Source organism: Rissa tridactyla, chromosome 13 (genome assembly GCF_028500815.1).
Source record: "Rissa tridactyla isolate bRisTri1 chromosome 13, bRisTri1.patW.cur.20221130, whole genome shotgun sequence".
Lineage (NCBI taxonomy): Eukaryota > Metazoa > Chordata > Aves > Charadriiformes > Laridae > Rissa > Rissa tridactyla.
In genome coordinates this window covers 12655322-12682057 of record NC_071478.1, presented here as the reverse complement: position 1 = coordinate 12682057, position 26736 = coordinate 12655322, and the positions used below count along the sequence as shown (strand labels likewise).

The 26736-nt window shown below is 45.9% G+C and overlaps 3 protein-coding genes across 4 annotated transcripts in view; 1 reads left to right on the top strand and 2 right to left on the bottom strand.

The window, feature by feature from the left end:
• Positions 1–13969, top strand: part of BICDL1 (BICD family like cargo adaptor 1) — a 48497-nt gene extending 34528 nt beyond the window's left edge. Inside the window, exons 6-11 of the mRNA XM_054219221.1 lie at positions 714–893; positions 1210–1428; positions 2537–2680; positions 5984–6114; positions 9487–9607; positions 13769–13969. Of these exons, the coding sequence (XP_054075196.1) occupies positions 714–893; positions 1210–1428; positions 2537–2680; positions 5984–6114; positions 9487–9607; positions 13769–13969 (996 nt within the window). The remainder of the gene's footprint in view (positions 1–713; positions 894–1209; positions 1429–2536; positions 2681–5983; positions 6115–9486; positions 9608–13768) is intronic.
• The window catches only part of CIT (citron rho-interacting serine/threonine kinase), a 141098-nt gene extending 126590 nt beyond the window's left edge, over positions 1–14508 (bottom strand). Inside the window, exon 1 of the mRNA XM_054219220.1 lies at positions 14429–14508. The gene's annotated coding sequence lies outside the window, so the exon portion shown is untranslated. The remainder of the gene's footprint in view (positions 1–14428) is intronic.
• RAB35 (RAB35, member RAS oncogene family) overlaps positions 95–26736 on the bottom strand; it is a 33819-nt gene continuing 7177 nt past the window's right edge. Inside the window, exons 4-8 of one of the 2 annotated variants that reach the window (XR_008469098.1) lie at positions 22198–22322; positions 21978–22102; positions 21119–21433; positions 18173–18296; positions 95–1698 (exon numbers count right to left, since the gene is read on the bottom strand). Coding sequence is in view for 1 of the 2 variants with exons in the window: in XM_054219222.1 (XP_054075197.1) it covers positions 21305–21433; positions 21978–22102; positions 22198–22322 (379 nt within the window). In the remaining variant the exon portion in view is untranslated. Of the gene's footprint in view, positions 1699–18172; positions 18297–18750; positions 21434–21977; positions 22103–22197; positions 22323–26736 lie in introns of those variants that run through there. The other variant, XM_054219222.1, reaches the window with a different exon arrangement.

Genomic DNA, 26736 nt, shown 5'->3' with positions numbered 1-26736 from the left:
GAGCAGCTTCAGAGGGAGATCTGAGCAAGGGAATGGAACAAGGTGCTGCAGAAATGAGGGAAACATAAAAGGAAGCAAAGAACTCAGGTTGCAATTCATTTTACTTAATTTTTTTAATAGTAGAATTGGCTTCAAAAAGGACTTTTTTTTAGACCCCACTGTCCCAAAGGGCAGTAACTGGCCTTGTAGCTCTCACTGCTCAGGTGGATTCCCAACAAGCCCCATAGTGTTTGCAGCCGTGTGTCAGCAAATGTCACTCCACTGAATCCCCAGCTCTCCAAAACAGGTCTGAATCTTTTTTCCCTTTTTTAAATATATTTTTGTATTTATATATGTGTATAGATTTTTTAAAAACATACCTATATTTTCTTTTTGGATTCACTTCTTGCTGTGTTGTTTTCAGCAATTTTTTTTACCTGAGTCCCAAATTCTTCACGATGTTCCTCATTTTAGTGCTGATTAACATGCTATTTTTATCTTTCAGGACATTCTGGAGTCTAAACAGTGTCTAATGACATTTGGAGATTATTAAGCTCCAATAAATAGCAATACCAGCCAAGAGTACTTTCCTCCTGGCTGGAAACCCTCTTTCATGACACCCATTCCTCCCTTTCAGCTCCTTCACAAAGCAAGAGATTCATCCAGTCCATATCACCCCCGCTAATATTTTTTTTTCCTGCTTCCTTGACAAATTCCTTGATTTTCTTTCCAAGCTGCATCAAAGCCAGCTGGAGCTCCAGGAGGTGCGGCTGTCCTACCGGCAGCTGCAGGGGAAGGTAGAAGAGCTCAGTGAGGAGAGAAGTCTCCAAAATGTCAACACAACCAGCACATCGCTGCTATCTGAGATAGAGCAGAGCATGGAGGCAGAGGAGCTGGAACAAGAACGAGAACAGGTATTTGCCCTACAGCCCCTGGGAAAGCTCATGGACCTCTGTGACCAGCCCAGGGACCAGAGGGAAAGGGAGTTTAATGCATTTCATCTGGTATTCCAGCTGAACCAAAAGCCAGAAAATTGGGATTGTGGTCTCAGCTCTGGCATTAACACCCTTTTGACCATATGAAAGTAAATCTCTGCATCCATTTCAAAACAAATGTAGCAAGCTACACAAGTATTTGTGAGGTTTGGCAACCACATGCCTCACTTCACCGTGGAAGGAGGATTTCCATGGCCTTGATGTCCCAGGCTAATGCCAGGCTTTCTTGTTCCAGCTGAGGCTGCAGCTCTGGGAAGCATATTGCCAAGTGCGATATCTCTGCTCCCATCTCAGAGGTAATGACAGCGCAGACTCAGCAGTCTCTACAGACTCCTCCATGGATGAGTCTTCAGAGACCTCATCAGCCAAAGACGTCCCAGCCGGCAGCCTACGGGCAGCTCTCAGTGAGCTGAAAAGACTGATACAAAATGTGCTGGATGGGGCAGACTCCACGGTAAGTTGGCAGCACAGAGAGATCTTGGCTCATGCATGTCCCCTTGCCCAGGTGACACAGCTTGCTGCAGGTTCCTGCTGGATCCTGAAGTCCCCAGTCTGCGAGAAAACCTCTGCGGCCCAGAGATGGGCTGTCACAGTGCACAGACTGCTCCATGCGTCTCGAATGGTCAGCCAAGAGCCAAGACAGCACACTGACCACTGCGGGTTGCAGTGGTCAGACTGCCATAAGTTTGAAGCTTGCGCAGCTGTCATTGGTCTGTGAGTCATTCTGGAAAATTAATGAAAGAAGGCTTACAGTAAGTTAGAGTTTCAATGTGGAAATATTGCAGATTGTCTCATACATCACAGGTCAGTTATGTCTCTTAGGATTTTCCTAACCTATTGACACTGAGTACAAATGTCTTGGCAAGAGCTGCCAGACTCAAATCCATTGACAGATGAAGAGTTTTGCTGGCACAAGATGGTGTCTGTGGGGTATGGCCCCAGGGCCACTGGGGAGGAGGGGATGGCATGGACGACTACTCAGCGTCCACGGGAGTGCAGAATTATGAGAAAACACCTCACTTGTTGCAGTGGCTCAAATCAGGCCTATTTCCATCACCTCCAAGCTGGGTGCATTGCCAGTATGACTTAACTTGAGATGCCATTGTGAGGAAGACAGTGCAGACTCTGCAAATGCAGACCCACACGGGAGTACTCACCCTCCTCATTTCAGTACCTGTAGCAGCTTGTAAGAAGGCTGAGAATAGAGATGAAGTTGTATTTGTTAAATAAAAAATAAGAGCCCTGCAAAAGGTCTACAAACACAAAGACTGTAGCCATATGTTGCCAAGTGGTCCGTAGGTCTCTGTAAATTTGGTTTATGCAAAGGTGAGAACATGTCTGCATGCTCTGTTTATCATGTGTATAAGCAGTACCCTTGGCTGAGTTGGCTGAGCATGTTTCCACTGTGGCGGTATATGGGAACAAAACTGGAACTCTACCAAAGTCACATTCACACTTTCTTCTTCCTTGTTTAGTACACTCCATTCCAAACCAGTATCAAATTAATGCAATTGCCTTTTTTAAAGTGAAATCTTAGCAAGAGATTTCTCTCCCGCTCTCAGAGCTCTCGACGAAGTGACGATGACACCTTAGAGGAACAGATAAGGAGAACAAGCGAGGATTCAAGAGCCCTGAGGGAGTTAATGGAGGGAGAACGGGGGAAATTGAGGCAGAGTTTGGAGGAGCTGCAGCGACTGCACAGCCAGGTTAGCAATTTCCACACTTTGCATGTGGTCATGTAACACCAGTGTTCATCGTCCAAGACGTGCTTTCCATAGAAGAGATCAACATGATAAATAACCCAGGAGGACTTGGGCCAAAACCAGTTATGGTTGGACGAGGGAGACTCTGTTAAACCCAGTGCAGAGGCTTCATGCATTTAGCATCAGAGTTTTTGACAAGTTGTCTGGTGCCCATCCCAGACATCATCTCAAACAGTCAAACTTCCTTTAAACCTTCCCCCCAATTTGGTTTTCAGCCATCCTGTCTCACTTAAATTCTTCTCAGCAGAAGTCCCCAGAGTTACAAGGTTGCTTGATATGGGGTACTGGAAACTCATAGGTATCCAGTCTGACCCGTCTTGCTTGCACTAAGCCCTCATAAAGCATATATGCTGCTGCCAGGTGGACAACACAGTGCTGCTCTGCTGTGCATGGAGCAAGGTTTCCCCCTTCTACAGCAGCATCACGAAACCCGTATAAATCCACATCCAGAGAATCTTAATCATGGCCAGCCTGGCATCAGGCGGCACCCCAGGGCCAGCAAGGACTGGCTAAGGCTAAGACAATCTCAAGAGCAATCCAACCCCGAAACCAACACCACACGCAAAGCACAGAATCACACTGCACCCGCCCTGAACGTAGCACTGTCTGCATCTGAGGTCCTATGCCAAAAGCAGCAAACGGACACAGGCAGCCAAGGAGATGCTCTGCAATCCCTATCTCTATGGGACAAAACTTCAGACACTGGAGGATATCTGGAGGCTGCAGCAGAAGCAGCCTTTGGCACAGCTTCTTGTGCTGCACCAACAGCACTGGAGCAGGGAATGGGATTAACGCCTTTGGCTGGTCTTGCCAGCAGTGCTGTATTGCTCTTTTGCCGTACACCTTTGGAGAAGAAAAAAGGCATGTTCAGAAAGTGTTCAGAACATCTGTGTTCAGAAAGTCAGCACAACCTGGGATCTGACAGCCTTGTGTAGGGCTATGGGAGCTCCCACCATGAGGCTGAAGAAAAGAGTGAGAGCATCATTAAATACCCCTAGCAGTGACGGCTGCATGAATACAAGGATGGGAAACAGTCTTGCTGACAAAGCAGGTGATTATATGCAGACTGCAGTGATGGAGCAGCCCTGGCACCCATCCTTCCTTGAGGACTGCTCCTCTCAGTGATGCGGCCATCACAACAGACACCTTTGAGGGTCCAGACTTGGACCCAGTGAGACATGAGCCCAGATGCTCCTCCGGCCATGCTGCCATAGCCCTGTGCACCACCCACAGGCGAGTGACACATCTGAGATGGAGGAGACGAGGGCTTGATCACTGCAACTTGGCTATGCTGACAGAGACCATTAGAGGCTTATTCACAGATCTTGAGCAACCATCCATACACCAGCCTGCTTGTCTGGATGCAGCACCTCCTTACACACAAGGCCTTGACAGGACATCAGGAGGGAGCAGCACTTGGTTTCTTTGCTGTGGCTGGTCTCCCCAAACTCCCCAGACAGGAAGGACCAGAGGACTCGCCCTGGATCACAATCTGGACCCCAATCTCTGCTTTTAGGGGTCTCTGACTACCAAAGCTCTGAACGTTTAGGAAGCAAAGCGAAGACTGCAGTTCTACTTTCTTCTCACACCTCTGTGTTACATGGAGAAAGATGGGGCGTAACTACAAAAGCAGCAGACATTGCTCTTGGAGAAGCACTCCAGCCTCACACAGCAAGTACACATCTCCTGCAGCTTTTGCCCATAACCCATCCTCACACTTACTCAAGGTTAATAATTATCCTCACCTCTCATAGAAGAGGCAACATTGTCTTCAGTTCAGAGCTAAAGAAAATCAATGCACATGGAAATCTCGTCCATCCAGGGCGTCAGTGCTTTGCTGCCTCCACATCCCTCTGTGCTATCACTGGTATTGATACAATAAAAGGGGGACTCCTAAGCAGCTTCTGGGATCTTGTAGCACGACACACGTTCATTGCTCCTGCCTGAGGGCACGGTGAGCTAGTGGAGGCAGAATTCAGCCCTGCCTCTATCTACATTGGAAAGCAGTTTCACACCTTCTGCCTCATCCATTTCCTCCCACTGTGGCATTCCATTACTTGAAACACAGGCAAAACCAGTTAAAACCCCAAACCTATCCCCAGACGCAGGTTTTTGGGGGCTCTTGACACACTGTCCCCTGAGATTTCAGCAGAAGCACTCAGGACCTTTCACATAGCTCCCACCACTGCCCTCTATCACATCATCACTTTGAGGTGCATCTCATACTGGGGTGTGGGAGGGCAGAGCTCGGGCAGAGCTCCCCGATTCCCTGGCAGCCCCAGCACACAGCCAGGAGTCTCCGCACATAGACAGGGTGCGTTTGCACCCTCCTCCCCCAGGACCCAGCCATGCCCTGCTAACAGCAGATCCTCCCACGCCGTTGATGTGATGAGCCCTTTTTGACTGTCTGCCCTCTATTTAAAGATTTCTTTGAGGATTCAAGCACTAGTGAGCTGCATTTAGAGAAAGGAGGTGGGTCAAACGCTGGGTTTCCAGGTGGCGGAGTAGCGTAGCAGAGCATGTGTGTACCCTAGACAAAGAAATTAAACGTGTATGAAATATTGCAAAGCTGTGCTAATGCAATCCTTGCATGATTTCACACCCTATTAACTCACTCTGCACAGGACAAAAACGATAGATCATTTCTCAGACTATTTAAGGCTCCACACATATTTTAAAGTCTAATTAAAATTGTAAGATGTGCCAGTAACACCTTCCATGGCGTGAAAGGGAATTTTCACATCCTTTGTCTCCAGCTTCATACTACTTCAAGAGACACAACAGCCCCCTCCAAAAAATCTTATTTGCTGCTAAACGATGCTTGCAATAATTTAACCCTGGAAAGATACAACGGGCAGACTCAGAGGATGCATGCACAAGACAGATCATCTAGAGAGGGGCAATATTTCAGTGCTGATGCCATAGTGACAGCAAAGTTGCAAGGGTCCTGCCCTGCACAGCTGCACAGCTTTCAGCGCTGTTGCTGCACGTTACTGAAGCAGTCCTGGTGACTCATCTTGCTCAAACTGGCACTGTCTGCATCCCAAGGCAAGCCAGCACATTTCACGGGGGGTTGCACCGTCACTAACAGCCCCCTTCCAACAGACACAGCTTCCTCTGCAAGCACAGAAGCTCAGCCTCCAGGTTGGCCCATGTGGCTTTTTTCTTCCCCCCCCGCCCCCCCCCCCGATTCGTGGTGAATTTGTCTGAGCAACGCTGGGTTTCATGCCCTCCCTCTGCCCACAGGTCACGCTGCTAAGCGTGGAAATGACGACACTGAAGGAGGAACGGGACCGGCTGCGAGGTGCTGCTGAAGACAAGGAGACAAGTGAACGGCTCCTGCAGGCCATCAGGGACCGAGACGAGGCCATTGCCAAGTAAGTGGTATGAAGAGCCAAAGCCAAGCTGGCTTAGCAGTTACGGAGTGCCTTAGCAGGAGATGCCTCCAGGGTGGGTTTCTCCCACCCTCCACAAATTTCAGTAGCTGTTACAAAGTAATAGAGTGAGTCTTTGCTTTGCTGGCATTGGGAAATGCTGCCAGGAGCTTGGGAGCAGGGCAGGAGATGCCAGTTTCCAGGGCATCCCATGGCAGAATTGGGGGCATTTAGGAAGATGCCGTGAACCACGTTTTTGCCATCCCTAGTGCTGATCTGAGTCACAGCAAGGAGGAGAGGACTTCAGAGAACCAAATGGAAATACTATGTCTGCCCTATTTGTCATATTTTTCTTTTACTTTTCCAGACACACAACCCTGCTTTCCTGCCAATCCCCATTACAGCCCTGCTTGGGCTTCTTCCCTAAACTGTTTCTCTGGTCACTTGCTCTCCTGTTCTGGGGTCTTTTTTGCATCTCCAGTCCTGTAATTCTCTGTTTCTCCTTTCAGGATTCTCCTACTGTTTTGACTATTTATTTTCCCCATCCTCCTTGCAGAGCTGTACAGTTTTGCTACCCTATACCCCATGCCTCCCTTCCCTGGCTCCGTGCTTGGGCTTGCCACACTGCCCTGAGCACTCTTTGCCCCAAAGAGAGGGGCAGAAACATACACACCCCCTGTGCTCTAAATAGAAAGGATACATCTGATAATCTCTTCAATAAGCAGATGGGCCAGGACACCACCAGGCCAGCTCCTTATGGAAACGCCTAATACTCAAGCCCCTGTCAAGAGGAGGAGCACAAGAGCATTGCAGCTCTGGGGATAGGGGGAGCTAAATCAGCGTGCACAATCTCTTCCTCTGTTTTTAAGCGACCTGATCATCCATGCTGCTCTTGCTTGGGTAGCTAGCTACCAATTTCCCATCGCCGTCCTCTGTAACACCTCCATCTGTTGGCAAAAATCAGGAGCATCCCAGCTGCACTGCTGAGTGCAAAGAGGTGGTTCTGACATTTCCAGTGTGTGTGGGTTGCTGGTTCTGCTGTGGCTATGGCAACACGCTGCCGCCACGATAAATCCCCCAGTAATATCCAAGCAGCAATGGGGAGCTTCACAACAAAAGGCTATTTAAGGTGTTCAAACCCACAGCCAGCAGTGGAAGGGTACAGCTTCTCCACAGCAGTTAATGACCCCGCTGGGACAAAGCACTAATATTTACGGCTGACTGTCCTGCAGTGGCAGGAGCCCAGAGAAAGGGGGACGTGACAAGTGTGCATGGGTGAGTGGCCTGTAATTAATGAGCAGAAAGTGGCTGCAAGTGAAAGCAGACAAGAGCATCTTGTTGCTAGAAATGAAAGCATCCCTCCACAGACTGAGCGGGCTGCTCCCAGGCAGTGAGCCGCCTAGGAGGCTCGTGATATGCTTCCCACCTCAAGGGTTAAGTCACTTTCGTTGAAGCCCTCCCAAAAAAAAAGCCCTAACTCTAAACAGAAATAAAATCACTGCCTGAGGCAGACATCTGTCATGGAAAATTTCTAGCTTGGAGCTGAAGTTTGGCAACATGGGAAGCAGTAGGAAAATAGGATCCTATAATGGGAGGTGTTAAGCAACCGCTACCTGGAATATAAACACAAATTCCCAAATTGCTCTTCTGCAGGGGAGAACAAGAGAGCTATTAGGAGGTGATGAATTAGGTACAGTTAATAAGATGCAATTATTTTTCCCAGAAATGTTTGCAAGGAAAGATGGTTCCCAGCAAGTCATGTTATGGCTTCCCATCACACCGCAGTTAATTGAAAACTTAAGGTTTGTGCTCACCTGTGTGCTCCCAGCATGGTAAGCAGCATTTCCCAGCTAGGGCAGCTTAGGAAATTGCTCCTCTCTACAGGACAATTCCTTTCCACTAGCCAATAGAAGCTGGAACATCTTAGCCACTGAACACTCTTTGGGCAACCTTTTGCCATGGCGTCACATGCCTGGTGGCCAGCAAATGCCCAGAAAGAAACATAGCAGCAGTGTTGCCAAGGGCCAGCACAACCCGATTAAAACTGGGAGTTTTCCTTAAAGCATAACATTTAATTCAAACAATTTTAGCAGTTTGTCATTCTTAAAAAGCATATGCAGTGATAAACTTTCTTCCTTCATTTCTTCCTTCCTTCAGTCCAAGTCTCAACTGAAAGCAGTTGTACTCTTTGAGGGCTGTTTGTCTGTTTTATATTGCAACTTATTGATCAAGTGATCACAGAATCATTGAATAGTTTGGGCTGGAAGGGAACTTTAAAGGCCATCTAGTCCAACGCCCCTACAATGAGCAGGGACATCTTCAACTAGAGCAAGTTGTTCAGAGCCCTGTCCAACCTGACCTTGAATGCTTCCAGGAAGGGGGCATCCCCCACCTCTCTGGGCAACCTGTGCCAGGGTTTCACAACCTTCATTGCAAAAAATTTCTTCCTTATATCTAGTCTAAATATACCCTCTTTTAGTTTAAAATCATTACCCCTTGTCCTATTGCGGCAGGCCCTGCTAAAAAGTTTGTCCCCATCTTCCTTGTCAGCCCACTCTAAGTACTGAATGGTTGCAGTAAGATCTCCACGGAGCCTTCTCTTCTGCAGGCTGAACAACCCCAGCGACTTCTTAAATATGATGGATAGTGGCTTAGAAACTTCATCTGCCAGTTCCCTCAGGACCCGCGGATGTATCTCATCAGGTCCCATGGATCTGTGCACCTTCAGGTTTCTCAGATGGTCTTGAACCTGATCTTCACCTACAGTAGGCTGTTCCTCATTCTCCCAGTCCCTGCCTCTGCCTTCTGCGACTTGGGCAGCGTGGCTAGAGCCCTTGCCAGTAAAGACTGCGGCAAAAAAGTCATTGAGTACCTCAGCCTTCTCCATATCCCAACTAATCATGTCACCCGTTTCCTTCCAGAGAGGGCCCACATTTTTCCTAGTCTAATCAGACACAGAGCATTTGGGTTTTAGTGCATATCATTTCCTTTCCTATGCATTAGTAAACAGAAAAAAAGGAAAAAATATTTATATGTAGATTCTACCTCGTTTTAGATCTCCATTTTTAATGGTAGATTCTGCACGTTATCCAGGCACACTGTATTATCTTACTCAGCGGTATATCTGAATATCTTTTTGTATTATTCATAGTCTGCTTACCAGAAATCTGATGGTTTTATAGTAATAGTGCTGTTTTTATAGCAACAGTTCTGTTCCACTCTTCAGATGAATACTGTCCAGAATACAACAGAGATGAACAACCTGGGGACCTGCCAATGAAAGAAATTGTTTACTTCTCCTCGAGGATGTGTTTAACACTTCCTCTAAAGATTAGAAAAAGTCACATTCCCCAATTTCTTGCTTCTGCCCCCCAGGAAGAACGCGGTGGAGGTGGAGCTGGCCAAGTGCAAGATCGACATGATGTCCCTCAACAGCCAGCTGCTGGACGCCATCCAGCAGAAGGTGAACCTCTCGCAACAGCTGGAGGCCTGGCAGGTGAGCAGCCCCCAGTCACCGCAGGGTCACAGTGGCACGTGGCCCAGGAGACACCTTTGGGTGACTTTCCCCCCCGTTCCTATGGGTTTGCTGCGTTCTCAGCCCAAACGTCCATAGATAGGAGTGTTTGCTTTTGGCTCTGCAGGAGCCTAGTGATTAGTGGTGCTCAGGGGGGTGAAACACAGCCCTCCCCTGCTCAAAGCCTTTCAGCTGTGAGCTGTTAATTAATTATACAGGAATACCCATTTAAAATGGAGAAACAAAGTGTATCTCACGGCTGCATGCAGCATGGGTAACATACACTTTGCAGAGTAACCTGCTGTGGCCTGGGGAGGGAAGGTGTCCATGTATGAGATGTCCCTGGGTAGGCGCAGCCTTGCAGACATGTGGGCGCAGCCCATTCTTGCATTTCCATAATGGAGCAGAAAAGCGGGAGGCAGAGAGGTTGTGGCGATTGTTTCATGGTATAGCTGCACTGTTTTCATCGACTCAGAAGATCCAGCAAGATGGAAAAGCTAAAATCCCAGTTCTCCAGCAAGGTAAAAAATAAAACCAAGCCCACGGCAGTTCAGCAGCTGCCCTGGAGATGCTCTACTTGGGGTCAGCGGGGAAAACCCATACAAAGGCAGAGAGCCCTTGAGAGCAGACAAAACTGTCTCCTCCTGGAAACTAGCACCGAGGAAGGGCTACTTTAATGGAAAACAAGCACGTACAAGAAGAAAGGTCTAGGCCAGTTATAGTAATTTGTTGCAGACCATGCAAGACCCCAACTCTACTAACAACCAGCCTGACCAGTAGAAACCTCTCCTGTACAACCTCGCTCCTGTTTCAACTCCACTGTGTTTTCGTTTCTCTTTTTTTTTCTTTCTTTTTTTCTCCTGCTTACAGTTTGCTTCCTCAGGGCTTTTTACTATCTGGCTCCTTTGGTTTCTGATCTAGTGGCCTTTCTCAGTTCCTGTACCAACAGCTTTAGTCGTACACCCCTCCTGCCTTTGAGGTGAGCTCCCCGCACCCTCGCCAAGCACCTGCCATCTCCTCACCTGCTCCATTCACTGCCACCATCACCCACATCTGTCTCTGTCCTCACCATCATCTGGCAAGAAGGGCCAGTGGGGGGGTTCTCCATCACCCACCGAGATTCTGCACACATACACACCCCACCGCAGCACCAGAGCAGGGCACAAAGGGCAGCATCCTACACCCCATGGTGAGACTTTACCCCCCAGGTCACCATGGGGAAAGCCAGGCTGAGGTGCACATCACCTCTAGTATCTGGAAAACTTCATGAAATACAGACTGGGATTTTACTTCTCAGCCTCATTATCCAGTAAGTGACATTCAGTGCTATGCATAGGAGCTGTCTGTATCCGAGTTCTGCTTCAGTTTGGATGGGTGGTATAAATTGAGACATACTTACTAGTAAGCTCGGTATTTAGTGCTGGAATACCCCAACTTAGGGTTTTAACAACAGGCGTTTGCTTTCTCACTTTACAGTATGTTGTCTGGTTGCAGCAATACAGCAACCTCGGTCCCGCTCCCATCAGCTCTCTGAGATGAGGGTCAAGGCCCACTATCGCTGCAGAAAGTTGTTTCCAACATACTGACCTAAAGTGTTATTACACAGTAGCAAAATTGTTTCCAAGCACCTAATGTTCCCAGAACAGAAGCTCAACCAGAGAGGCAAAACACAAGTCAGGTGATTTATGAATTTTGGGGACTATTTTGCAAAGCTGAATGTTTCTGATAAAATGGGATGAGATTTTCTGCTTTAGCTGTATGTAAATGGACGCCTTAATCTCATACAATTTTGCTCTTGCACACTACTAGTCTGCACTTTACCAAGGACCATCAACAAGATTACAGTTTTCTGTAAGCACGTAATCATATAGGCTATAAAATATGCCACAAGCAAAATCCTGCGCACCTGAGCCTAGCACAGAAGTAGCACAGGAGTGGATATGCACCTCACCTCCATGCCTTATCTGACCCCCACTGGTATTCATCATTATCTGAGTGGGGGCAAGAGGGGCATTACTGGGACTAAGGAAGGAACATGGAGCAAACTTGGAAGTGAAGAGGGCTGCTTCTCTGAAATGAGAGCTCAGTGTTTTCAGTGCAATAGCGACAGGGGCACCATTAGGATAAAAATGCTCCAATGCCAGCAGAGAGCTGCAGCCTGCATGGCCGCAGCCACCAGCCTCCGAGGTCGCCTTGGGGAGCTCCAACCCTTACCTCATGCAAAAGAACCCAGCTCCAGCTCACAAAGAGGATACGTGCCATTTGCACCTCCTTCAGACTCACCCCTTCTGCAAAGTGCAGAAAATCCTGCCCGGAACACCCAGAGCACACCAGTACTGTGTTATCCAGTTTTATAAGAACACTTTATCAGACAGGTCTTGTACCACTGGTATTTGTCCTCCCTCCATGTCCCCAGACACTCCTGTGCCCCTGCCCAGTGCCAAGGCAGGGACCGCAGCTCTGCCCCAGCCGTGCTGTGTACATCTGCCCCGAATCTCCACAGCCAGGTGTTGTGCTCTCTGATTCACGCTTCGGACAGACAGGGACCCAAATGCAGTGCACTCTCAATAGTGCATACTGTATTTTTATATATATATAAATATATTTTTGTGTATATATATATATATAAAAAAAAATCATAGTCATCCCTTGTTATGTGGTTAACCAAGGACACAGATCTGCCATGCTGGAGCCCAGGTGCCTACCTCATTTACTAGAAGAGGTGCCTTCAAAATCCAAGTGCTATACATTTTCACATGGCAGCTTCACCTCTGGAAACCTGTTTCACCTTAATCCTGATGTTTAACTTAACCTCTTCAGCTCTCCTTCTGCCTTTCCCCTTTCTAGCCCTGCTCTAAAAAGATCCAAAGCTTCTGCAGTCCATGTAGCTCTGCACCCTCCTGCTCCCCCAGGGAAAGTCCCCATACTAAATTCAGGTCCAGGCCATGCCTATCAATCCTTTTCCCTGCTGAAAATGCTGCAACTAGAGATTAGCCATTGTTCAAGCTTCCAGTCCAAGTTGGCTGGTTTTATTCCACATGGAGCTACAGAGCAGCTGGGGCACCCGCTGGGTGATGGCAGCACCTTCCCTTCCATCTCAGTGCTGCCCCAATGGGCTGCCCTGCGTGAGGTGCCAAACAAAGAGCACTTCCACCACTACAGCCCATCCAGAGTACCCTTGTTCTCACCGGCTGGTTCCCTCAGACCCACTCAGGGACCAAACTGCTGGAAAACAGTTTATTTCTCCTGTGGGGCTGGTTTGTGTATGCACATTTTCACTAGGCTACAGTTTAAATACGCAATTATAGCAGAAATAATAGATCTGAAGGTTTAAAATTTGTAGAATCGATTGGCAGGTTTTCAAGGAACACAGCGGCACATCATTAGCGGCAACAGAACTGAATAATTATTTTGTGTAGAGCAATTTCACCATGCTGCAAACATGGATGAAACTAGAGCATTTCTGGTACATCTAAGAAACCACAGTGCAGTTGTTCATGCCAAGCTGTCAATCAGAGAGCTCCCACCGCTCTGCTGGCTCTAGGGAAGGAGCTGGTCTAGGGGACGAGCACAGTTCTCTTTGGTAAGTCTGGTGCAAAACCCACAGGGGGTCTGGTGGGCCCATGCCTGGCCCCAGCCCCCTGGCTCCCGGCAGCACCTTCCCTGAAGAAGCCCCACTCAGTGGCTGTGCAGGCAGCTCTGTCCTGCCTGCCTGCTCCACATGGCAAGCACATAGACCTGCTCAGGACACACATCCTTCCTTTTTCTGGTGATTACTTTCAGCTGCATTTGTTCTTTTTTATATATTTGTCCCTCCAATGGGGACATCTGCAAGCTGGAGACAGCAGAGAAACGTAGTTTAGGGGTGTCACAGTCCCAAGCAGGCACAACGCTCTGCAAGACCACCTGAGCAATTTATGCCTCAGAATTTTGTGATTTACTTTCCTCACTCACTAAAAAGCCTCATGGCAGCAAGCAAGGCTGAGCCTGCTGCCAGGTGGGGAGCTAGACCTGTCCCCACTCTTATCATCCCTCCTCCATCTCATCGCAGCACGGTTCACACCCATTTCAGCGATGTCCTTGCGTGAGCTCCCTTCGAGCATCAGCTGCCACTAACAACCCTGTCTTCTCCCTCTGCCACAGGATGACATGCACAGGGTCATTGACCAGCAGCTGATGGACAAACACCCGAAGGAATGGAGCCAGCTTGCTTATTCCTTCTCCAGTGGCTACGGCGCAAAGCGGAGTGCCAGACCCTCCCCCGTGTTCAGGCCGGAGCAGCAGGGAGATGAGCCCGTTGGGGCAGAAGGGAACCGTCTCTTTTCCTTTTTCAAGAAAAATTAATTGGAAAAAGAGAAACCTCTACAACAATTTCTGCTTCGAGATGGGGAGTGGGGCAGCTGCCCAGCTTGCGGATGGACCCAACTCTGATCGACTAAGAAAAAAAGAAGGGGGCAAAGGAGTTAACCCTTGAGACTCTGCACTATTTACACCACACCTGGTCTGAACCAAATGTTTACATGAATTGGAGATTTGCAAATTGACAATGTGATACTAATAGAAAGAAACTTTTCTTATTCTTTAAGTGAAGTGATAAACTTCAGGGTATATTTTAGGCGCTTTGACACAGTCCAGTTTCTGCTGTGAAGAATAATCTGATTGTCTTAAAAGCATTGTCATGCTGGAGAAGGAAATAAGCAGCCCCAAGACAAAGCAGCACAGGGGATTGAGAACTGCCGTCACAGCGAGCACAGGGGGAAGAAGAGGGCTGAATGCAAGAGAAGAAAGGGGAGTCACTTATACCGCCCTCCGGTCCCGACAGCTGTGATATCCTTCAGCCATCCCACTGAGACTGGAGTCGCTCTGGCCCCAGCATTGCCGTGTTTTGACAAGTGTAGCTTTCTCCGTGGTGGAAGTTGAGCCCTCACTGCAGATCCTGCCTGGGCACCATCTCCCCTGCAGCTCTGGGTAGCTGTTCACCCCTCACTGGGAATCCAGGCTCCTCGCAGATCAGGGCACTTGTAAGATTGCTGGTGTTACTGTCTTCTCTAGCTCCCTCCTGCTACAGAGATACGAGTTGCAGAGTCGGTAGTTACAGAGAATGTTAAGAATTTCTCCACAAGAGACCGATCATTTACAACTGATTACAAACTGGATAAGAATTGTGGATGTTCAGTCCTGGGCTACCTACTGTCCCTCCAATGGCCAAAGGTAGTCATGGACCTTCAGCAAGTCACACACCTTTCCCCAAAGCCATGTTCCCCTCCCACAGTAAGAAACCTGCCAAACCTGGCGGACTTGGCAGTGCTAGGTTAATGGTTGGACTTGATGATCTTAAAGGTCTTTTCCAACCTAAACGATTTTATGATTCTGCAATTTTAACTGGATAAGTTCCCCAAAAGCCTAACCAGTAATTCACTGAAAGCCTACCTGTAATGATGTCAGTAGATCTTTGATGCTGGGTTGGCAGACTTGATCCTCAGAAGGCACACAGGCATCTACCTTCACGAAAGCCAAAGGCAATTAGTGTGTCTACAAAGCTCTGGAAATTCTGCAGCTTGCTCTGCCCCACGCAGTAACGTTAGCTATGGCTGGACAAAAATGATGAGTATTTGTCCCTGCCCGTGGGTCATTTACTACTCAGCCCTTTGGAAAGCAGGTAGCCAGATCTCCTTTTGACTGATGATCAGACCCTGCTTTCCAATAGGCATGACTTGATCAACGAGAAGGAACGTAGCTTATTTGGTGCATGCACACAGCGGTGCTGGAAATCCTGCAATACTTAAGTAGGGACCTTCCCTACGTACTGGGTCGGCACCTTACAGCTCTTCTCTTTAACACAGTCTACCATCATAAACCAGCGAGGAACGCCAGCCTAAGTTCAGAGATGTCCTGCTGCTGCCATGCAATTTTCACACGTTCTCCCAGCTTGTAATACCCCCCGGCCCTAATTTGTTTCCCTGTTGCTTTAAAGAGGCTACCACCTACACTGTCCCACGGGAGCCAGAGCGAGGTACAGAGTCAGCTCTGCCCTGCTCAGCAACTTAGGTGCTAAAACACCAACCTACAGCGAGCTGCTATCTCTGCTCACTAGTTACAGCAACAAACTTTCTGCTAGAAGAAGGTGTTTGATACCTAATTCTAAGAAGCAGGTAAAAAGTTGGTGGCTTGGATTTTTTATTATTGTTATTCAACTTATCTATGGGATAAGACATCCATAATACCTCAGTACAAATATCCTTTCTGCCTACAAAGATCTGAGCATTCCCATATTTCCTTGTTAGCATGAAACTACCATGCTGGTACGAAATCATCTTGCACTGAGGTAGCTCCGTGTTGCAAGGAGCAGAGTACTCCTTGGGACTGAAAGTGATGGTAAAAAGCTGAATGGTAAAACCTATTACCTTGAGAGCAATGAAACCTGGATTGCAGATCCTGCTCCAGGAAATACTTAGGTAAAGCACCACCAATACAGCTTGCTGCTTACAGGGAAAGGAATCTGGAGTCTCACAGGCAGGGTAGGAGACTAAACCTTGGCCTCTCCTTTCCAGGCAATGCTCAGCTGTGGAGTATCTGCTTGTATCCACATGTGCAAGTGAGGAAAAGGGACTTAGTGCAGTGCCAAGCGCGCCCCCAGCATGGCAAGTCCTCATCCTCCCGTCTTACCTATGTTGTGACTCTCAATAGGGCAGAGACGCAAGGCACACGCGCAGCATCTCCTGCTGTCAGGACTCACTTATGCCTGAATGGATTAACATAAACTTGAATACCTGCAAAATTAGGCGTGGGTTCATGGATGCCAGCGATACCTGTGAACAGTTGTCTTACAGTTTGAAAACGATGCTCTGCTTATTGTGGGAGAGCCATGTGAACATCTTGGTCCTCGCTAACCTTTTTTCTGCTGTCAGTTGTTATTTCCCAGGTCCCAACAGCTCTCTTCAAGCCACATGCCCCTGTGTGGGACTCTGCCCCGCTGAGATGTATGTATGTTTGTGTGTGTGCAATCCTAAGGCAAGGGCCTTAAGCTATCCAAGGAAGATGCAGTAATGAGATGAAGAAAGGTGCCTTCTGCTACACATTTGCCGAGAGGAAAGTGACTCATTCAGTTGCAGGGGTAGGCAATTGAAATGCACAGCCCATCTCTTCATTTAAGGAGGAACCTACCATAATCCCATTGCAAATTTGTTTATTTAATAACAATGATGGAAGAGATTGCAAGAGGAAAGTCAGCATGTTCTAAGGTGCCAGTTGGGTATGGTTTCTTAAAACTAGCCCCTTAACCCTAAAGATTTAGTTGCACTACTAAACCCAGAAATACAAGAGAATTGGGTTTAATGAACTGGACAACACACCAAAGGAGACCTCCTCGTGCTGAGCTGCTACTCAACAGGAACAGAAACTGCCTTAACACAGCAGCTAGGTTTTGTTGTTTTGTTTTCAAAAACCTCATCAATGCAGTCCTTCACATTCTCATTTGTCATGTTGTGTTTTAACAAGGTCCTGACTGTTTCACCTTGAGCTGTCATTAAAACACTCATCTCCATCCTGTCATGGCCAGGAGCCTGGAATCATCCTTGCAATGTTGGATTAGAAGACATTCCACTTGTGACACTTGATACTTCTAGGACACACATGGCGTAAAGGAAACATCAGCTGCAGTGAATGTGATGGAGGAAGCACATTAATCCAGCAGGTACTCAGGATCCCAAAGTAGATTTAAGGAGCACGATCAGCAGCTCTAAATACAACACTCCGCCTTGCATTTGAGGCAACGGTAAATAAAACAGTAGTGCTGCACAGTCACTGTTCAAATATTGCACAGAGAAGAGATGCCTGCTGAGATTAAGGTTACAAAGAACTTCCCCCCAGTGAAGTAAGAGGTGACTGGGCACCCGGTTATTACGCTAGCCTAAGGGAAAAGGATCAATCTCCCTTTAGTAAACTCTGCAAGGGAAACAGCCGTAAACAAGAAAGTGTAAATGCAAGGCAAGTCACTAGCACTTTATCTTAATTCAAACTTAGATCAGCAGCTTGCCATCGAGGTGAACAACAGATCAATTAATAACAGAATCATTTTGCACAGAGAAGCAAGAAGTGAGGCTACAGACAGTGCTGCATGCACTCAATGGTGGCATGCACTTGTCCTACTTAGAATGGTAAATTCCAGATATGCCTCTACATCAGGCAAACTCTCTACTCCCCCCTCGGCTATAAAAAGCAAGATCGTTTTAACCAAAAAGCCAAGAAAGGAAGCGTCTGGGTGCTGGAGCAACGATTCCCTTCGATTGAGAGGGGAAAAGCACACAGCAGGGACAAGCAGAAAGAATGTATCTATAGATATGTACATATACCACAGTGCTGTAATTTTTGTATGTAGCAGTAATGTAAATAAATGTATGGTTTTTATAAGATACATATTATAAAAATCTATAAAGGCATATTTTTAGTAAAAACAATGCTCTACTTCTTTTGTAAATAGTTCTCTTCAGAATAAAACAGATCATTTATATGATAATGTCTCAGCTCTCAAGTCACTGCTTATCTTACCTAGCTGCAGAACAAGCTCACTTTTTGAACTGCCATCTTAGCACTCAGCAGCACCTTTAGTACTTCGTCATCCCAAGAAATTCAGCCACATAAACCACTTGCATGTGTTCGGAAGAGAACAGGCCTGGAGAAAGAACATTTAAAGCATTTATATCTCCTGACGCACAGGAAAATAGAAAGGCGAGCTTGTAAATCTTCTCCAACTTCCAGCCATTTGTATCATTTACTGGCCTTTATATGGAGGGACAATCAAATGTTAATGAGTTTAAACACAAAACGCAGATGGACAACGAAACACCTCCAGCTTGTGCCAGCTGCGATTCAGACCGTCTACATGTCCTCAGGATTCCCCCCTCCATAGCCACACCAGAACAGCGCAGAGGGAAGCAAAGACGCCTTCCCACAGCAAGCTTCTCTCACGCTTCTCCAGAGGCGGGAATATATTTAAAACCAGAATAGCAATTAAACACTTGAAAGCATTAATTGTGGTTTTGCCAATACCCCCTCCCAGGAAAAAAACACCTCTACATACAGCAGAAGAGCTCACCCCTGGCTTGCCACCCTCCACCTCCAGATGCTGGACAGCAGAGGAAAAAGAGCTTCGAAAAAGATTTGGCAGCTTGTAACCTTTATTTTTAGTTTTTTAAAATTATTTAAAAAGCATAATTAGAAACTTTCATTACAGAAATAATCCTAGCAAACCAGTTAGACATTCCATTGCTCAACATTTAGGAAACCACATCAGCACCACTAGAGACACAGTCCCCACCCCTTCCAATTGAATGGTCAGTGGCAAGAGCAGAGAGGGAACAGCTCCTCTACAGCCACCGCTAGGAAAAAATAATAAAAAAAATCCCACTTTAAGCCAGGAAGTTGGACACCTGGATTGGCAGAGTTCAAACCACAGCCACAAAGACCTGGGCTCAGAGGACCAATCTTTCCATATAAGAGAACACTCCAGGCTTGGGTGCACCATTTCCTCATTTTATTGCATCATTTCCAGTAAATTCAGACATTTTCTTTACCTCTGCCTGTATGAAGTTACTCCCTCTGCACACGTGCTACCACAAGAGCCCCAAGGTAACACAACTGGGCCCTTTAATCCGAACGTGGTAACCATCACAGGACAGCTCCGTTTCAACAGGAAGGCTTTGAGGACTGACCCAGCTCCTTCCTTGTGCACACCCCACATTCGACATCAGAAAGCAGACAGGATGGACTGGTGTAACTTAAGCCGCCGCTTCCCACAGCCACTCAAGTCTTACAATTATCAGAGCTCACACTAGCAATATCATCCCAGCTCATTCTTATTCTTGGGTTACCAATGAAAGATATGTGAAGAAAAGAGACGGGTGAAGGCAGCTGGATACATAATCCCAGCACCTGAACTGATTAAAAAAAAAAAAAAAAAAAAAAAGTGTTACACATTCATTGTTTGCAGTTTTTAAAAAGTCTTTAAAGTGATTGATTGTGATGTGATTGTATGATTAGGGCTTTTACCACAACCCGTAAAATCTAAAAAATGCAGGCAAAATAAGTGACTAAAATTTAGCCTCTCCTGGGGAAGGGGGAGGAAGGGAGAGAAGTGGGCTGATTCAAAGCTCACGGACATCGGTGAATCACATCCTACCAAACTAAGGCCAGCAATTCCATAGGGCCACTTACTGACAAACTGAGTACATCCACCTTCAAGGTCTTAAAGGAAGTCATACCCCTCCATGCCTTTTAGTCATTTTAAGGAAAAAATCATTTTTTATTATTTCGGCAATTATTCAGGTGCTGAGCATGTACTTTCAGCCCAGACAGCAGATACTTTAGTTACACACACACACACTCTCCACCTTTAACTACATCTATTCAGGCTGATGAATTGAGCCCTTGTTTTCCCAGAAAGGCCAACAAGGGCCAGGAAAACGTTGCTGAGCATAGCGAGACCAGTTTGTTTCCAAGGGTGATCCTCCACCATCACATAACCCAAGCAAGCAAGCTTTCCATTTCTTTACATTAAACAGCAGTCCTCCTTTTCTAACAAAAGAATCCTGGGAATGATCCTGCAGCAGCTTTCATATTCAGACATCAATCCAGAACAGCTGGACTTATTTTCATGCCTTTTCTCTCTCAAAAACAGAAGCTTTGCCACCAAAATTCACATTCAAGTTCAGATCGCCTATTTGTGGACAGGGCAACGAGAAGAAGTTTGGGGTTTTTTGGCAGAATCACATGGTTTTTGTTGTTCTCAAAAGAAATGGACCCTCACTTAGGACCCTGGCAGAACCAGAAGCAGCCGTCAAAGGAGTTAAACTTTGCTTTTTTAAAAAAAAGTTTTATCCAAATAAATCCCACTTCTGCAGGTCAGTTTGGTTTTCAGTATCTTGACACAAACTAAAGGAGAGCACAGGTACAGCTGAGCTGCAGCACAAGAAGGTGAAACCCAAGGACCCAGCCACAAATCTGGATCACGGCAAACTGAAATTCAAGGCCCCAGCAGCAGCACTGGCTGCCAGCCCAGGGGCTGGTGAAGTGAAACCCCAGGCTCCAGCAGCAACACCTGCAATCCTGGTACCTAGAAAAACAAAGCCTGAGCCCCAGTAAAAGCCTGGAACTCCAGGTGAAGCCATAGGCCCCAGTGGCACCAGTTGCCAGCCTGGAGCCCAACAGAAATGAAGCCGGAGGCCCCAGGAAGCAGTTGCTGCCAGCCTGGGGCCAACTTGAATTAAGAACTTTGAACTATTTCTTTAAAAAGATGAACTCTGCAGTCCATGATTGGTTGACATTAAGAAGGCATAAGCCGAAGCGACAACAGGGAGGCGAGGCTGGTTAAAGCAATATACATTATATACAAACTCTTGGGTTAATTAGTCCACTTGGTAGGCAACGTCCTTTCTTGTCTACAAGGCGCACTGGAATGAGCAGGGGAGGAGAGGGGGGCAAGATTCCATCCGATACCTTCTTGGCACTGAAGTGGTAAGGTGCCAGCGCCTCTTGATAGAAAACATGGAGAAAAAAATAATCTTTAAATAACGGCACAAAACTGAGAAAGTCCTCCCAAAGCCTGCCCCAGTGGAATTGCCCGAGTCTAGCTGGAGGGGCTGATCTGTCTGAGAGCAGAGTCTCTGCAGCAGGGAAAGGGCATTAGCAGCACCTCTTCTTCCTTTTACTGTTCTTCGTTAGCTTCACCACATCATTCTGTTGCTGCAGTTGCTGCTTTGCTAAGTTTTCTTTCTTTGCTCGCAGAACTAGCTCTGTAATGCAATTAAACATCTGCAAGAGAAACAAGCAAGTTCAGACCACCCAGGAACTCAGACTAGCTTTTGCGGTTCTTTTGAAGCAACTCCACTTTTCTAGCTATTTCAATAATGGTTCAGAGATCTTCCCCAACCCACTACAGGCCATGCGGAAATCCAACGCCTTCCCAAACCACTCCCAAGCTAAATCAATAACCCTCTATCCCCTTTCCCAAACCATTAAATAAAAACAGGTTCAGTTTGGCAACTGAGGCCAGGAGTGAAGACTGGGCAGTCCCACCTCCTAGAAGCATCCTCCCTAGTGACAAGTCTTTCCTGAGAACATGCCTAATATGTTAGCGCTGTAAAGCTAGTGAAATTGCAACGTGGGCGCCTTCGTTTCGCTTCCCCAACGCTTCGAAACACAGTTGGATGTCTCGTTTTGATGTTTTACCTACTCACTTGCAACTTGTACACAGCATTTTATCTTTCTTCCTCAATAGAAAGAATGTAATTTTTATTTTTTCCCAAACAATTATCCTCAAATTGTTTTATCTATACTCTTCTGCATATTACATTACCTCTTCCACGTTAATATTTTCTTTGGCGCTGGTCTCAAACAATTGGATCTCCATCTGCCCAGCAAATTTATAGGCATCTTCTGTTTCTACCACTTTTCGCTCTGGGTCATCGTTCTTATTCCCCACTAAAAAAGGAAAGAAAAATTAAAAAAGCCACTTTAGTACTTCAGCAGGTCAGCCCACTGAACAAGATGTTGTAACTCTCCAATGAGAAACTTACCTAGTATCCGGCAGACGTCATCACAATTTTGATTAATTTCATGCAACCACCTTTTTACATTAACAAAAGATTCTGCACTGGTTACATCGTAGACAACAATGACCCCATGCGTTCCTCTGTAATACCTACAGAGCAGGAAAAGACAAATGTTAACTCAAGCTCTGTATCACCTTCTCAGCTCTTTCACTCAGCTTCTACAAGATTCATAACAAATCCCCAAGTTACAGCTATCAAATGCTCCTATTTTCTTACCACTCAGAGGCCTTTAGTTCTTTTACAACAGCTAGATCACATGCTGTTCCTCTAAACCTACAGAGTTCCCTGCTCATTTAGTCTATACGAGTAGGTTTCAAAGTCCAAAGACTGCTGTTTACTTCCTTGTGCAGGCTGTTGAGACCTTCAAAGATGAATACTGTCTTCCAGCTATATAAGCAAAGGGTAGCAGTGCCCGCAGTATGTCCTCAGAAGTGTCTGTGTTGTGAACCGTCGCGTTGTACAAGCCACATCAAGTTTTTGCAGTAATTTTGTTATCTGTGAAAGATCACTTACAGACTAAAATCTCAGCAGATCTCCAAATATATTCAACCCTCAGTCACAGTTCTCTTGAGCTCACAAAAATTTGTCTTGTTGAGCGACTGTGTTCTGATCACACCTTCCTACTCAACAGATCAACTCCATATGTGCATTCAATGAGCTCTTCTACCTTTAGCCATTAAAAATAAGCTTCGTTTCAGTTTATTCCCATTAGTCTTGGGCAACCAGCACCTTTAAAAGACGATGAGCAATTCTGATATGCAAGAAAAATATCTGAATTCAAGTTCCAACATTATCACCTGCATGAACCCACTAAAGGCAGACAGTATGCACACCATCAGAATGCTATATATAAAAAAAAAAAACCAAGCTCCACCTTCTCAGTTTTCAGACACATTCACAGGGCTAACAGGTATTTTTCTCTACTGCAAATTGGGCAGTTGGGAGGAGGAGGGGAAGTAACTGAAACAGTTGACAGTGAGGTCTTCACCAGCATCCAGTGTTTATATTTTGTGTAGCTTTATTCTCTTCCTTTCATTTATTCCTCTTATGATCTATATTAAGATTTTTAAGAAAACAAATTCAAGAATTCAGCACACCAAAATCAAGGATTTTCTCTTAAATTGTGACAGTATTTCTAGAGCTTGATCTCTTACCACAAGCAGCACCGTCCCTTCCACTGCACTTTGAAGATGTCCACTGTGACCATTCTGGTTCTCTCTTTGATAATTTATTTCAACTCAGCAAACACGCTTTTGAACTTCAAAGCCTTTTAATCTAATCCAAATGCACTACCTTACAGAAGATCTCAAGGCTTCGGCTCACTTCTGCTACTGACGTGCTTGAGCAAGTCATTCTCTCTTGCCCACCTTTAGCCTCACCGCCCCTTCTACAACAGAAGCCACCTGCCTTTATAAACCACCAAGACAGCCTTCCACAGACAGACATATGTCACATACAGAGGGCACGTATCTCCCCCTGACCCCTTCCTCTTGTGACCACTTTGTAGGGACAGTCCTGGATATCAATACTCCTCTGTGATACAATACATACTCTACAGAAGCAGGAGAGCCTGCTCCTATTGCTCATCTGGGCACTTTCAGAAGACAGTCAAATATTTCTTACATGTGTTTTACCAGTAATTTATGCTGTACGTTCACCTTTTTTGGCAAGAACCAACTCATGTAAGAATTATTTATTCCCCACCCAGAAGAGATCCTGCACTTTCAAATATTCGAGTCCATTTGCAATCAGTTCCTTTAATAGCTTTAAAACTTGCCACAGCACTGCATTTGTGCTTTACTTTGTTACAACAAGCTCAACCTTATTTCATAACTTAGATTCTTTAGCGGAAAAGTATTCCATAGCCTGAATCCACACATTGCAAAAATAATCCATCCTCTCCTGACACTAACATGCACTGCACAATTTTGGATGAATACTGTTTTGGGTGATAGCATCAGAAAGGGAAAGATCGGCGATACGATCGACACACTGGATTTCTCTATATCTGAACAATAACTTATCTTCAAACTCTCCCGCATCACCTAATAGTCTTTTAATTCAGCCGCCCTCAGGCTGACCTACCACTTCCTCCCTAACACTGAGCATTACATTTGCAAAGACAACACTCAGCCTTTAGAGAAACGCGGTGGTTCAGTTACACCTACGCAGAGCTGCTTCATTCTGCTGTGCACACCATCAAGCCACGCCTGGTATCCCAGTCATCCAAACCAGAGGACGCAACGGAGCATCCTGCTGCTCCTACCTTGCCCACGCACCTTGGTTTTCTTCTAAGCAAAGCGCATGATGTCGGGGAGTAGAATAACATGCACCCTGCACATATAGATCCCACTCCTGACATGTCATCAGCACAGTCATTGTTTGCTCCTAGGGATGAGGACCGTGGGATGGACCATGCAGCACAGACCACTATGGCATTCAAAACTCCGCAGGAGCTGGGAGCTCCTGCCACTAATATTGCCAACCACCTCATCAGAAATATCTTCCTTTGTGCAAGACAGCAACCCCTGACTCCTGCTGAGTTCCTACCGGCATACACTGCTTCTATTTTTGGAAGAGAAAATTGTCTGGCACATTGTTCTAGAAAGGTTGCCAACCCCTCATCTACACTAAAATGTCATTTTCTCCATTGGCTGACATTACCTTTTAGCAGCCCCAAAGATAAAACCATGACTACCTTTTATTTTCTAACTGTTAAGCCCCATAATATGCATTTTTCTCAAAAAGCTAGTCATGCTATTTTCTGACATTTGTCAGATACAGCCTTATGTCCTAGATAACATTTTAGGCTTAACAAGTACAGCAAAGATTCTCCAACCCCAAGTGCAGGACAGTACTAGAAAACAAAATCTGATTTATCCTACCCCATGCTTCAAATTTCAGAATGATGCAGTGCAGGATTGCTTTTATAACAAGTTGTAGGCTTTGGCGAGTAGAGAACAGATGGGGCTTTTGGCATTCAGGGAGGAGTAGGTGTAAATTTTGTGCTTTTGGCAACCAAGAGGTAGTTGAGGCTTTGACACGAGGGAAAGAATACCTTATCTTCTTCCCATCCACATTTTAGGGAAGATGGAGATCACAGAAATGAGAGCAGAGGAGAAATGAAGTTCTCAATCTCAGCCTCCCATTCAAGGGCTCAATGACCGATGCTAGCTGTCCTCTATGTGGTAGGTGCACTCTGCCATGTACCCTACAAACCTCAAAAGTCAGTACCTGCTACTACTCCCAGTGATAAATACATTAATGAAATACAGCAAATAAAAAGTTATAGAACAGCTAATGGTGTTTAGAGTGTCCATGAAAGTATCCCATTGAGGTGAAAGACAACCAAACCTGACCTGTATACGCCCATATATCTTCTATATGGTTGGAAATATTACGGAGATCTAAAGGCTTTAAATTTAGCTTTGATGTGGAAAAGATTTAAGAATTATAACATTTAAGTTGAAATAAACACAGTACCACCTAAGTTGCTTGTTCTACCTATAGAATTATATTTAAAGAAGCTTAAAGACATAAGCTTACTGCCTTTGAAACATTACCTAATAATACTGTAGACTTGATACAGAGAATCTTCAGAACTGGTTAACCAAACTCATCGTGTCCTTCGGACACCTCCATTCTCCCCTCACATCTCTGACGACGACCTTTCTAAGCAGATGGGAACATTGTGCCATTCATACTACAAGAAAAGTTCCCAGATTTCCCCTAGTAAATGCTTCTAGTATTAGCATCTGGAGTTATAATAACTAGTTTCATGAAGCATGACAGTAGCTAAGTCAGATTTAGATGAGAGAGTATTATTGACTTCATTGGTTCAGTAGGGCACATATGTTAGTTTTTCCAGAAAAAAAATATTAACTGGTCAACATGGAAAATAGCTCATTGGTTTAATCCAGCATCTATGTTAATATTTCACTAGTTTGTAGTATACATGTTTCCTTATTTTTCATTCCTCTAGAATTCTAACTAATTCCAGAGACTTCTAATAATCTCTTTTCATACTCTTTTTTTTTTCACGTTCCTAGAAGCACATCTATTGTCACAGGTCACTTGACCTGTGGTCTCTCAACCATCATATCTGGTTTACAAGACACAGCGATTCTGTCATCTCAAAAAGCTTATCCCTCTCTTGAACATGCCATTCCACACAAATGCATGGCAGAAGGTCCCTCTGTTATCACCATCATCCTGAACAGGCATCTGACAACTGTTATGTAAAGCTTAAATCCTAAAATCAGAGTCCTGAATCAGGACAAAGCAGTCCTATCTACAAGAGCAAATCAAGTACAGGAACTGGTTGTTCACGCATCTTAAGTATTCCTGCTAATACAGCCGAGTCCCGGCATGCTACATCTCTGGTGAATTTAAATCAAATTTAGAGTTTGGATGACGTTCCATGCCAACCAAATTCACAAATCTTGGCCTCTCCTCCCACCAGACACCAGCTATCCCAGTATTTCCACATTTAATAGACAGTAA